This window comes from Salvelinus fontinalis, chromosome 17 (assembly GCF_029448725.1).
Source record: "Salvelinus fontinalis isolate EN_2023a chromosome 17, ASM2944872v1, whole genome shotgun sequence".
Classification (NCBI taxonomy): domain Eukaryota; kingdom Metazoa; phylum Chordata; class Actinopteri; order Salmoniformes; family Salmonidae; genus Salvelinus; species Salvelinus fontinalis.
In genome coordinates this window covers 18,572,629-18,586,725 of record NC_074681.1, presented here as the reverse complement: position 1 = coordinate 18,586,725, position 14,097 = coordinate 18,572,629, and the positions used below count along the sequence as shown (strand labels likewise).

Below are 14,097 nucleotides of genomic sequence, written 5' to 3'. Positions count from 1 at the left end.
ACCATGGAGGGAATCCTTACCACTGCTACACTTGGCTATCAGTGGAGCCTTGTCTGGCAGCGAAACAGTTCAATCAGCCTCATTTACTGCCTTTTTAAAAAACATACACTAAAAAGAAAAGGTTCCTGGAGTATCCTTTATGGGTTCTTCAAATTGAAACTGTGGGGGAACCACTATAAGTTCTTTGAAAAACCCATTAAAATGGTTCCTCAAAGAACCTCTTTTAATGGATCCTCAAATAACCTTTTGAAGAACCTTTTGGGATTCATTTTTTCACTAACCCCCATTCCCTATTATTATCAATAGTAATAATAATAATTTGCATAACAATAACACAATGTTTTAGTTGTCAGTGTTTATTATGATTTTAGTGCCAAAGCAGAATAAAAAAATCTAAATATGAGGCAAACTCCCAGCAGAGCCCCAAGTCCAATGGGTTTATCCTCTGGCGTGTTGATGTTCTCCGTTTCCATAGCCAGAATGATTTTGCAGGGCATGGTGATCAAACAGGTTTCCTGTTTTATTCATCAGAGAGGTAGGGAGGGTGAAGTCTGTGAATCCATTTTTTTTTTAATTATACAGATGATTAACAAAACATGCACACAACAGTATTCATACCTTGGTTTTTGTGGTAAATGTGAATTTAAAAAACTGTTTTGATAATGTTTTTCAGACACATACCTTATCCATAATGTAGAGACCTATGGGATATTCATTGAAGAGGTGGTGGTAAATGCATGGTAAATGTGATCTGCATAACATAACATACCAATACCAATAGACATACCTTTGTATGCCTCCTCATCTATATACCTGCAGACACAAACACAAAAGTGAGCAGTTCGGTCATCTGCACCCAATACAGCTAGCCTTCAACATATTTTTATAGCCTACATATTCTTACCTCTTTGTTGATTGATATCCATTGAATTGTGTCCATTTTCTGTTTTAGAAAGATTTGCACAAATTTGAAAAGATAGATGATATCATCGTAAAACAATATGAATTTAGATCATACAAGGGACAAACCTTACCTTAAATCAAGGAGATCTTTACATTTTTCAGTTAAGTGCCTGCACCTGCTGTCCTTTCAAATCCAAATGTTTCAGTTGAGCAGTTAGGTTCCTGCAAGAACCCCCAACAACTAAGGAGGTTCCTCGACCGACAAACCCCACCTCCTATGGGGTTCTTGGAAGAACCTTTTGGTAACCTTTTTTTCAGTGCCAAGAAGCCTAAGGTTCTTCTAAGAACTTTGAGGATCTTAGAAGAACCCTTGTTGAACCCCTAATTTTTAGAGTGCATATCATCCCATGGGATTCGTCAAGGCTGCACACAACTGAAATATTCTAGTTCCTACCTTCCTACACATCCCCTTCTATATTCAAATATTATAGGCAAATGGGCAGCATCATGTTCATTTATGTCCTCTAGAATGCAAATGTAGTCTTCCTAGTAGGACACTGTAATACTGAGGTGGTGTGTGTGTGTGTTCGCATCAGTTTCTGCGTGTTTTGAGAGTCGAGCAGGAGTCGACTCCTTTCGACTCCAAACATCCTGAAGTTGTGTACCACTAAGTTTTAGGGGAAGGACTCCATAATTCTTTCAAATTAACTGCCATTATACCATGGCATTGTTGAATACTTGTTCCTGGATCGCTTGAAGGGCATTCTAGAGCATTCATTTATTTCCCATTATAAACTGTGTATATCAGACCGTATACCACGGGTATGGCAAAACATGTATTTTTACTGCTCTAATTACATTGGTAATCAGTTTATAATAGCAATACGGCAATTTGGGGGGTTGTGGTATATGGCCAATATACCACAGCTAAGGGCTCTATCCAGGCACTCTGCGCTGTGTCATGCACAAGAACAGCACTTGCCGTGGTATATTGGCCATATACCACACCCTCTTGTGCCTTGTTGCTTAAATAACGCATGGTATATTTTCATGGGAGAATTCAATGGCTATAGTTCGTTTTTACATGTTCTATGTTTGAGCTTATTTTGAAAGCAAAAGTCGAATTGAAACATTATTGGCATTGTTGAATTGGATTTTCAGAATAGCAAGCTAAGGGTGTGTTCGTAAATTCAATCTGGAGTGCCAGAGTGCCCTCTCGGCATTAGTAAATTCAGAGCATTGTCAGATTGTCCGTTTGTAAATTCAGAGCGTTTCGCTCTCTGAGCGTTTAGAGCGCACACTGGACGCTCTGGCAGAGGAGTAGGGTTGATCCGAGCATTCTGGCCTCATAATCTTCCAAGATGGTGTAGCAGTCAGACGTCTTTGTCCTCGTCATGTCATGTCCCGTGTGTATATATATTTTTTCTTCGCATATCTTTTTTATATTTTTCTAAACCTCAACTTCAAAATACTCTCCCGCAACCTGCCTCACCCAATGTGGTATGGATCTGCTATTTTCTAAAGTATTTTTCTTTACTTTCGAACCGGAATCCCCCAACAGAAGCTAGCCAGCGAACTAGCTACTAGTCAGCTAACCACTGCTAGCGGTCTTCAGCTAACCTCTAGCTCGGAAATCTCTTGCCAGTTTGCACAACGCGATTCAAACTAGAGCATACCGGACTTATTTTCTCTCCATATCCCCGGATTCCTACCGCAAGCTCTGAACCTTTTCACCTGGATCATCGCAGCTTGCTAGCTGCAATCTGAGTGGCTACTCCTGGCTAACGTCTTTGTCCCGAAGCAAGCACCAATTAGCCTGGAGCTAGCCCATCCTAGGCCCATCTCCCGGCAAGCTGAACAGGTCCATCAGCCACTCCTTGGGCTAAAATACCTATTTTGCCAATTGGCCTGGACCCTTTTTACTAAAAGAAGCCCTGCTAATCCATCACGACTGGACTACCGACGTAATCTGCCCGAGGGTTCTTTTTCCAACAGGCCCCTCCATCGCGACGTCCCCTGAATCCCCATCTGCTAGCCGCGGCCTGCTAGCCGTCTAGAGCATATCGGACTGTTAGCTGAATAGGTCCATCGGTCAATTTCTTGGACCACTATACCTATTTTGCCAATTGGACTGGGCCCCTTTGCTACACGGAAACTTACTAATCATTCACGGCTGGTCTGCCGACGGAACCGCACGGGGAGGCTCAGCACGACGAGGCTACAACAGACTCCTTCCATCGTGACGTCCCTCTAAGAACCTTCTGCTAGCTTGCTAGCCCCGGCCCGCTAGCTGTCTGAATCGCCGTGTCTCTAGCCAGCTTAACTACTCACTATGATCACTCGGCTACGCATTCCTCTCCCTAATATCAATATGCCTTGTCCATTGCTGTTATGGTTAGTGATTATTGTATTATTTCACTGTAGAGCCTCTAGCCCTGTTCAATATGCCTTAGCTAACCCTTCAGTTCCACCTCCCACACATGCGGTGACATCACCTGGTTGAAATGATGTTTCTTGAGACAATATCTCTCTCATCGTCACTCTATGCCGAGGTTAACCTCCACTGTATTCACATCCTACCATACCTTTGTCTGTACATTATGCCTTGAATCTATTCTATTGCACCCAGAAACCTGCTCCTTTTACTCTCTGTTCCAAACGTACTAGACGACCAGTTCTTATAGCCTTTAGCCGTACCCTCATCCTAGTCCTCCTCTGTTCCTCTGGTGATGTAGAGGTTAATCCAGGCCCTGCAGTGCCTAGCTCCACTTCCATTCCCCAGGCGCTCTCATTTGTTGACTTCTGTAACCGTAAAAGCCTTGGTTTCATGCATGTTAACATTAGAAGCCTCCTCCCCAAGTTTGTTTTATTCACTGGTTTAGCACACTCTGCCAACCCGGATGTCCTAGCCGTGTCTGAATCCTGGCTTAGGAAGACCACCAATAACCTTGGCATTTTCATCCCTAAATATAACTTTTTATCGACAAGATAGAACTGCCAAAGGGGGCGGAGTGGCAATCTACTGCAGAGATAGCCTGCAGAGTTCTGTCATACTATCCAGGTCTGTGCCCAAACAATTCGAGCTTCTACTTCTAAAAATGCACCTTTCCAGAAACAAGTCTCTCACCGTTGCCGCTTGCTATAGACCACCCTCTGCCCCCAGCTGTGCCCTGGACACCATATGTGAATTGATTGCCCCCGATCTATCTTCAGAGCTCGTGCTGCTAGGTGACCTAAACTGGCACATGCTTAACACCCCGGCCAGCCTACAATCTAAGTTTGATGCCCTAAATCTTACAGAAATTATCAATGAACCTACCAGGTACAACCCCAAATCCATAAACATGGGCACCCTCATAGATATCATCCTAACCAACTTGCCCTCCAAATACACCTCTGCTGTCTTCAACAAAGATCTCAGAGATCACTGCCTCATTGCCTGCATCCGTAATGGGTATGCGGTCAAACGACCACTCCTCATCACTGTCAAACGCTCCCTAAAACACTTTAGCAAGCAGCTAAAGCAGCCTTCCTCACCATCTTAAATAAGCATGCCTCATTCAAAAAATGTAGAACAAGGAACAGATATAGCCCTTGGTTCTCTCCAGATGTGACTGCCCTTGACCAGCACAAAAACATCCTGTGGCGTTCTGCATTAGCATCAAATAGCCCCCGTGATATGCAACATTTCAGGGAAGTTAGGAACCAATATACACAGGCAGTTAGGAAAGCTAAGGCTAGTTTTTTCAAACAGAAATTTGCATCCTGTAGCACAAACTCAAAAAGGTTCTGGGACACTGTAAAGTCCATGGAGAATAAGAGCACCTCCTCCCAGCTACCCACTGCACTGAGGCTAGGAAACACTGTCACCACCGATAAATCCACGATAATTGAGAATTTCAATAAGCATTTTTCTATGGCTGGCCATGCTTTCCACCTGGCTACCCCTACCCCTGTCAACTGCCCTGCACCCCCCACAGAAACTCGCCCAAGCCTCCCCCATTTCTCCTTCACCCAAATCCAGATAGCTGATGTTCTGAAAGAGCTGCAAAATCTGGACCCCTACAAATCAGCCGGCATAGACAATCTGGACGGTCTCTTTCTAAAATTAATAAAAGGCCACATTTTAAAGTGGCCTTTTATTATCCCCAGCTCAAGGTGCACCTGTGTAATTATCATGCTATTTAAACCAGCTTCTTGATAGGCCACACCTGTCAGGTGGATGGATTATCTTGGCAAAGAAGAATTGCTCACTAACAGGGATGTAAAATAATTTGTGCACAACATTTGAGAGAAATAAGGTTTTTGTGCATATGGAATATTTCTGGGACCTTTTATTTCAGCTCATGAAACATGGGACCATGTTGGGTTTATTTCTGTTCAGTATATTATAGTCATAAAAATGCACTCTCAGACTCAGCCATGCCTTTTAATTTGTCTTCTTTAATATATTGAAATGTATCACACCAATGTCAACTTTAAAAAACTGATGGATAAACATGTAAATACAAAGCGTCGTAGATGCTTTTATCCAAAGTGACTTACAGTATACAGTGACATGACATTTAAGCATTATAAAAATGTTATAAAAGTGGGTAATTAATGACATATAGAGAGAGGGAGAAAGAATATACAAGTTACCACATTTTGACATTAAGTAAAAAGAAAAACATGCACAAAAAAATTTTCACTTCAGCTCGGTCGATAGGCAACCCATAGCTTTTATCCAAAGTGACTTACAGTATACAGTGACATTACATGATAGTTAAGTGTTATAGAAGTGTTAAAAAAGTGGATAAAGAGAGGGAGAGAAAGGGGAAAGAAGAGATATAGTTTGTCACATTTTTGTAAAGAACAATAAAAAGGAATGTCTCTTAGTCCGGTCCAGAGGCAACCCCCAGAGTTTGTGTCCCAGGTGGGGACAGAACTCACTCTGTTACAATGGTGCCGTAACCCAGATCACAGACTACTGTAGCAGACTACTAGGGGGTGAGTGTAGTGGATGTGAAACTACCAGGCTAGAACTAGTAGTCACCATGTGGTGAAGTCATCCTCACCAAGATCTTAAGTGAACCGTTTCTCACTGACTCACAAGCTCTGTCTATCAGTACAGTTGACTTCAGTGTCAAGTATTGTGTACATGTTGGTGCTCCATTTGCCTTCCAGTCTGGGTCCCAGATTATAAAGGTTGTAAAGATTTTCAGAGTATGAGTGCTGATCTAGGATCAGCTTCTTATCTTATTTATTATTATCTGAAAGGCAAAAACACTGAGAATAGGGGCCCAGATTCAGGAGAACTACCGCCATATTTCTACACTTTTGAGTTCCTATTCCTACACATTGTTATAAAACCGATTGACTCGCCTACTGACCCGTTATGTCTAGGGGTCCTAAGCCTACATACTTAACTACCAAACCTATTCTATAAGTTCTCCCCCAACAAGAAAAAACCTCATAGTCACCACAATCTATTTTCCTGAATTTTTTCCCTAAAACTTTCTTAACTGAAGAGATCAATATGTACACTAGTGCTGAGCGATTAGCCTACATTTCGGTTTAATTTAGCTTTCAATTATTTGAATTAAATTTAGTTTGTTTTTTGTGTGAGCTCAAAGCCTGATTTTTAGAAAGAAATCAAATCAAGAAGCACAAACTGTGGGACATAGGAAGTTGTCGTTTTCAACAGGCAAAAATTAAACATAGTTTAGCGCAGAAAACGTGGCAATTAGCTACAATGACCACAATGCATTGCGCCTACTGCTGCCTGTTATTGACACACAAAGACCACAGTAGAGGAAGGGACTGCAAATCTCAAACTTCTCCCTGTGGGAGAGGGACAGAGACACAGAGTCCCCACACAAATCATCCTTCTCCCAATCTGGTTTGCCATCAACACTCTTCTGAACATGAGTATCTTAACAAACTGGGGATTCCTCAAAACTCTCCTTGAGACTCCGCCCCCTGAGAGACCAACTCCATTCACAGCGCCCATGATCACACGCACCAAGCTCCATCTGATAGGTGTCCAGTGATTAGAGACCTGGAGCAACCACCAACGGGGATAAGTGAACATTGACCAACATCTTCATCTCCTCACACTTAACTTCACAAAACTGACTCTGTAGTGGATCTGGCTTTTCCAAACCCAATTCTTCAAGCACCCTATTCTTGTCACAAGACACAGCCGTGTCATCCCGCAATACCCAGACCGGGTCTTTCAGCGGATCCTCACTAACCTCACTAACATGTCAGCTAAAGGAACAAAATAATCACTGACAAACTCTGAATCCAACAGATCACTCGGGGAACCAAATGCTTTCTCAGAACACCTAGAGAACCTAGTTGCTCAGTGTTACTCAACATAATAAAGAACGTCTTCCATAAATTGACACATTAATCAACCTCATCCTGTGCAGATGGCACATGTCGTGAAAAAGTATTTGCCACCTTTCTGATTTTCTCTATTTTTTATACTGAATGTTAGATCTTCAACCAAAACCTAATATTAAAGGAAACCTAAGTTAAACATTTTTATTTAAATATAATAATAATGTATTAACAAAATTATGCAACACCCATTTCCCCTGTGTGAAAAAGTAATTGCCCCTTTACACTCAATAACTGGTTGTGCCAACTTTAGCTGCAATGACTGCAACCAAATGCTTCCTGTAGTTGTTGATCAGTCTTTCACATTGCTGTGGAGGAATTATGGCCCACTCTTGCATGCAGAAATGCTTTAGGCCATTCCAAAACTTCAAATGTGTTGCTTTTTAGACATTTTCATGTAGACTTGATTGTGTGTTTTGGATCATTGTCTAGCTGCATGATTCCGCTGAACCATGCTTGACCGTTGGTTTGAGGTTCTTACTTTGGAATACAGTGTTTGGTTATCGCCAGGCATAATGGGATCCATGTCGTCCAAAAAGTTCACTCAAGTTTGTCAAAAAGCACCTTGATGATCATCAACTCTTGGAAGAACGTTCTATGGACAGATTATTTAAAATTATAACTTTTTGGATGACATGGGTCCCATTATGCCTGGCATAAACCAAGACACTGCATTCCCACAGTAAGAACCTCACACCAACAGACAAGCATGGTGGTGGTAGTGTGATGGTTTGGGGATGCTTTGCTGCCTCAGGACCTGGATAACTTCCCTTAATAGAAGGAACCAAGAATTATGCTCTGTATCATAGAATTCTTCAGGAGAATGTCAGGCCATTCGTCTATGAGCTGAAGCTGAATCGCAGCTGGGTGATGTAGCAAGACAATGATCCAAAACACACAATCTACATGAAAATGGCTAAAAAGCAACACATTTTAAGTTTTGGAATAGCCTAGTCAAAGTCCCGATCTAATCCCAATTGAAATGTTGTGGCAGGACCTGAAACAAGCAATTCATGCTTGAAAACCCACAAATGTCGGTGAGTTAGAGCAGTTCTGCATGGAAGAGTGGGCAAAAACTCCTCCACAGCCACATGAGACTGATCAACAACTACAGGAAGCAGCTAAAGGTGGCGTAGCCTGTTATTGAGTGTAAAGGGGCAATTACTTTTTCACACAGGGGCATTGGGTGTTGCATAACTTTGTTCATGAAATAAATGAAATAAGTATGTAATTGTTGTGTTATTTGTTCACTCAGGTTCCCTTTATCTAATTGTCACATCCTGGCCTTAGTATTCTTTGTTTCTGTAATATTTTGGTTAAGTCAGGGTGTGACAGGGGGGATGTTTTGTATGTATTTGTCTTGTCTTGGGTGGTTGTAGGTTGTATTGTATAGGGGGTTTTGTTGAGTGTATGGGGCTGGGTTTAGTATAGTTGTCTAGGCAAGTCTATGGTTGCCTGAATGGTTCTCAATCAGAGACAGCTGTCATTCATTGTCTCTGATTGGGAGACATATTTAAGGCAGCCATAGACAGTAGGCTTTCGTGGGTAATTGTCTATGTCTAAACGTTAGTAGCTTGTGTGTGCACTTTCGTTTATAGCTTCACGATTGTTTTGTTAGTTTTGTAAGAGTGTTTCGTTTCGTGTTACGTCTTCGTCTAATAAAAGGAAGATGTATTTCTCTCACGCTGCGCCTTGGTCCACTCATTATCCTCAAGACGATCGTGACACTAATATTATATTTTGGTTGAAGATCTGATAATTCAGTATAACAATAATGCAAAAGCAGAGAAAATTAGAAAGGGGACAAATACTTTTTCACGGCACTGTATATCTCTGCCCAGAAGTTCTCACCTAGATACACACAAGAATAAACTTTCTCACTATGACAAACCATTACCTGGAAACCACTGTCTAGTTTGGCAAAGAATGTTTCCTCTATGTCTCCACATAAATCATCCTTCTCCCCATCTGGTTTGCTTCTTATGAACATGAGTAGCTTCACAAACTGGGGATACCTCAAAACTATCGAGAGACTCCGCCACCTGAGACAACTGACTTTTCACTCGGGTTATGCTGCATTCATAACATCTTGCAAATTCGCAAATCCCAACATACGACTGGGAAAGATCCACTTGAATGCCCCTCCAACTGGTAATTACTAGTGGGAATCTCTCTCTCTCTCTCTCTCTCTATCTCTCTATCTATCTATCTATCTATCTATCTATCTATCTATCTATCTATCTATCTATCTATCTATCTATCTAAATACCTAACCTAATTCATAACACCTACAAAAAAAAAATACATATAAGGAAGTTGTTGCTCTTCATCATTTTCTTAAAACCTCAAATTGCAGGGCTTTTAGTTTTGTTGTATGTATTGTTGACACCGGTATCACCTGTATCTCGTTCTTAGCTTCTCTGTTCGGCTCAGATTGAGTCCTGGAGAGGCCTTGGGCCGTTGCTTGAGTTTGGTTCTTTGTCATTGGGCATCTCATTTACCCCTGAATCATTTACAGACCTTCTGTCCTCCTTTGGGTCAATGTCCTTAACAGGTTGGTATTGACTGATATCATCACTATAGACTTCGTGGAGGCTATTCAGGTCAACATCCTTCATGGGTTGGTAGTGACCGATCTCCTGACTGTAGTCTTCATGTAGGCTATTCAGGTCAGTATCCTTCATGGGGTGGTATTGACTGATCTCCTGGCTGTAGTCTTCATGGAGGATACTCAAGTCAACATCCTTCATGGGTTGGTATTGACTGATCTCCTGACTGTAGTTTTCATGGAGGCTATTCAGATTCACATCACTACTCATGCTGATATCGGAGTCATTAGAGAGCTCTTCAAAAAACTCTTCAAAGCTCTTCAAACCCAACACAGGCCCGCTCTTCGAAGGCCCGCCTGTGTTGCTGGAGCTTGGTTGTTGGAGCCTTGTCATGATTCCTGTTTCATTCACATTTTTCCTACATCTACCATCTACCGAAGACAGTAATTCCTTCGCCATCACATCAGAACATTTTTCCCTACAAAGTTTTTTCGTTTTTAGGTGCGTCTTCAAATCAGTATGGAATATAAATGTCTTTGGACACACCAGGCACTTGATGGGGCCATTGTTGTAGTGTTTTAACATGTGCCTTCGCATGTCGCATGCCTTCGAGGATATTTTCCCACACACATGGCACTTTCTGGAACAGTCTCTACTGTGTCCTTTCAGATCATGAGGTAGCTGGAAAGTGTCCCCACAGTAAGGACACTTGTACTCACCAGGGTTGGATTGGACAATGTCCTTAATGGCTTGGTTTTGACCGATCTCCTGACTGTTGTCTTCATGGAGGCTATTCAGGTTCACATCACTACTCATGCTGTTATCGGATTGCTGCAAATCATGTGAGAACTCTTCAATGCTATTTGAAGGCCCGCCTGTGTCGCTGGAGCTTGGTTGTTCACAACTTGCCATGACTCCTGTTTCATAAAAAATTTTCTTACATCTATCATCTACTGAAGACAGTAATTCCTTCGCCATCACACCAGAACATTTCTCCCTACATAGTTTTTTTGTTTTCAGGTGCTTCTTCAAATCAGTATGGTATGCAAAAGTCGTTGGACACACCGGGCACTTGATGGGGCCATTGTAGTGTTTTAACATGTGCCTTCGCATGCCGCATGCAGTCGAAGTTGTTTTCCCACACACATGGCACTCCTTGGAACAGTCTTTTTTGTGTCCTTTCAGATCACGTAGGAGCTGGAAAGCCTTCCAACAGTAAGGACAATTGTACTCACCGGGTTTGGATTGGTCAACGTCCTTAATAGGTTGGTATTTACTGATCTCCTGACTGTAGTCTTCATAGAGGCGATTCAGGTCAACATCCTTAATAGGTTGGTATTTACTGATCTCCTGACTGTAGTCTTCATAGAGGCGATTCAGGTCAACATCCTTAATAGGTTGGTATTTACTGATCTCCTGACTGTAGTCTTCATAGAGGCGATTCAGGTCAACATCCTTAATGGGTTGGTATTGACTGATCTCCTGACTGTAGTCTTCATCGAGGCTATTCAGGTCAACATCCTTCATGGGTTGGTATTGACTGATCTCCTGACTGTAGTCTTCATCGAGGCTATTCAGGTTCACGTCACTATTCATGCTGATATCGGAGTCATTAGAGAGCTCTTCAAAGAACTCTTCAAAGCTCTTCAAACCCAACACAGGCCCGCCCTTCGAAGGCCCACCTGTGTTGCTGGAACTTGGTTGATCGCAACTTGTAATGACTCCTGTTTCGTTGACATTTTTCCATTTTTTTCCATTTTTCCATCTACCATCTACTGAAGACAGTAATTCATTTGCCATCACATCAGAACATTTCTCCCTACAAAGTTTTTTTGTTTTCAGGTGTGTTTTCAAATCGGTATGGAATATAAACGTCTTTGGACACACCGGGCACTTGATGGGGCCATTGTTGTCATGTTTTAACATGTGCCTTCGCATGTCACATGCCTTTGAGGATATTTTCCCACACACATGGCACTTTCTGGAACAGTCTTTTGTGTGTCTTTTCAGATCATCTGGGAGCTGGAAAGTGTCCCCACAGTAAGGACACTTGTACTCACCAGGGTTGGATTGGTCAACGTCCTTCATGGGTTGGTATTGACTGATCTCATAACTGAAGTCTTCATGGAGGCTACTTATGTCAACGTCCTTAATGGGTTGGTATTGACTGATCTTGTCACTGTGGTCTTCTTCAAGGCTATTAAGGTACATATCACTACTCATGCTGTTATCGGATTGCTGCGAGTCATGAGAGAGCTCTTCAATTCTCTTCGAAGGCCCACCTGTGTTGCTGGAGCTTGGTTGTTGGCTGTTTGTCATGACTGCTGTTTCATTGAACATTTTCCGACATCTACCATCTCCTGAAGACAGTATTTCTTTCATCATCACATCAGAACATTTCGCTCTACAACGTTTTTTCAGTTTCAGGTGCTTCTTCAAATCAGGATGGTATATAAAAGTCCTTGGACACACCGGGCACTTGTAGGGGCCATTGTTGTTGTGTCTTAACATGTGCCTTCGCATGCCGCGTGCCGTTGAAGTTGTTTTCCCACACACATTGCACTTTCTGGAACAGTCTTTTGTGTGTCCTTTCAGATCACGTGGTAGCTGGAAAGTGTCCCCACAGTAAGGACACTTGTAATCCCCAGGGTTGGATTTGAGGTGGATCTTGGTTGTAATTACATCATCAGAAAAAGTCTTCCTATAAGACCTTTTCAATCTTCGGGGCAATTTCAAATCAGCATTGTCCTTCACCATCACATCAGAACATTTCTCCCTACAAAGTTTTTTTGTTTTCAGGTGCTTCTTCAAATCAGTCTGGTATATAAAAGTCTTTGGACACATCGGGCACTTGATGGGGCCATTGTTGTTGTGTTTTAACATGTGCCTTCGCATTTCCAATATTCGAGAACTTATTTTCCCACACACATTGCACTTTCTGGAACAGTCTTTTGTGTGTCCTTTCAGATCACGTGGTAGCTGGAAAGTGTCCCCACAGTAAGGACACTTGTACTCACCAAGGTTGGATTTGAGGTGGAGCCTGGTTGTAATTACTTTATCAGAACATTTCTTCCCACAAGATCTTTTCAATCTCAGGTGCGATCTCAAATCACAATTTAATATAAAAGTCTTTGGACACACAGGGCACTTGTATGCACCATTGTTGAAGTGAAGTAGAAGGTGCCTTTGCAAACTTACAATACGAGTAGTTACTTTCCCACACACATGGCACTTTATGGAGCGATCTTTTGTGTGTCCTTTCAGATCCGATTTTTTGTCTCTTTTCAGATGAGCTTTTTTGACTCTATTCAGATGAGCTTTTTTGTCTCCTTTCAGATCAGGCTTTTTGTCTCTTTTCAGATCAGGGTTTTTTTTCAGATATTTTTTTTGCTGGACAGTTTCCCCACAGTAGTCATCACCACTCTTCTTCTCATCACAGCTACTCTTCTGGTGTTCCTCTAAGTCCTCACTGAATTCAAAGTCTTGCCCACACAGGGTGCATTGGTGTGACCTCTGCTCAATGTGAGATCGCATGTGTCTTGTCAAGCCCAGTGTTTCAGTGAAAGTCTTGCGACAGAAAGAGCATGCTTTGATTCGTTGACTTCTTTTGTGAGAGGTGTTGGATGGCTCAGGAGTTAGTGAGTCCTGAGGTACACTCTCTGAGACACCACCTAGTGTTGAAAAGAGAAAAGTGAGCAAGACATCCACATATTATCGACAAACTCAAAGTCAAGGTACTGCAGCCTAAAAGATAGAGTGAAAGTGTTCACTGAACTCAAAGGATGATACACATAAGCACTTGGTTATTCTGACAGCAGAATAGCATGGACGCTTAGGTCTCGTGTTGGATTCTGGGTGAAACTTTGAACATGGTTAAACTCAGAAGTATAGGAACATTAGTTACAAAAGAGACATGAGGGGTGCAATAATGAAGCTTGGGAGGGGCTGAGTGCAGGGAACACGATTGCATGTGGCAGTACTAATAACGGGAGAAACCGTTGAAGGCTCATTTACCTCAGCTCCCTGCTCAGCAATAATGATGCACTGTTTAGCGATAAGGAGACTCCACCCAAAGTGGGGTATGAATACTACCACGGGGTAGGCCATGTCTGTGTCTGAATTACAGCTGCTTCCCTTTGGGAAGAATTAAACTTGGTTAAGCTTCTCTAGTGTCCGTGAGTTATTTACTCTGAAAATTAGAACATAACACTAGTAACCAATTTCTCTGCATCTTTAAGGCTGTCATTTGTAGTTTGTT

The 14,097-nt window shown here is 42.1% G+C and overlaps 1 protein-coding gene and 1 long non-coding RNA gene across 3 annotated transcripts in view; both read right to left on the bottom strand.

Moving 5' to 3' along the window:
* Positions 1-360: 360 nt before the first annotated feature.
* LOC129813906 (uncharacterized) lies at positions 361-4,834 on the bottom strand. Its single transcript, XR_008753205.1, has 3 exons — positions 1,035-4,834; positions 905-943; positions 361-813 (listed from the first exon to the last, which is right to left on the bottom strand). It is a non-coding gene; the product is annotated as an uncharacterized LOC129813906 (long non-coding RNA).
* Positions 4,835-5,326: 492 nt separating this feature from the next.
* The window catches only part of LOC129813903 (uncharacterized), a 39,315-nt gene continuing 30,544 nt past the window's right edge, over positions 5,327-14,097 (bottom strand). For both annotated transcript variants that reach the window (XM_055866508.1, XM_055866509.1), the window contains one exon: positions 5,327-13,510. In XM_055866508.1, the coding sequence (XP_055722483.1) occupies positions 9,720-13,510 (3,791 nt within the window). In that variant the 3' untranslated portion in view covers positions 5,327-9,719. The remainder of the gene's footprint in view (positions 13,511-14,097) is intronic.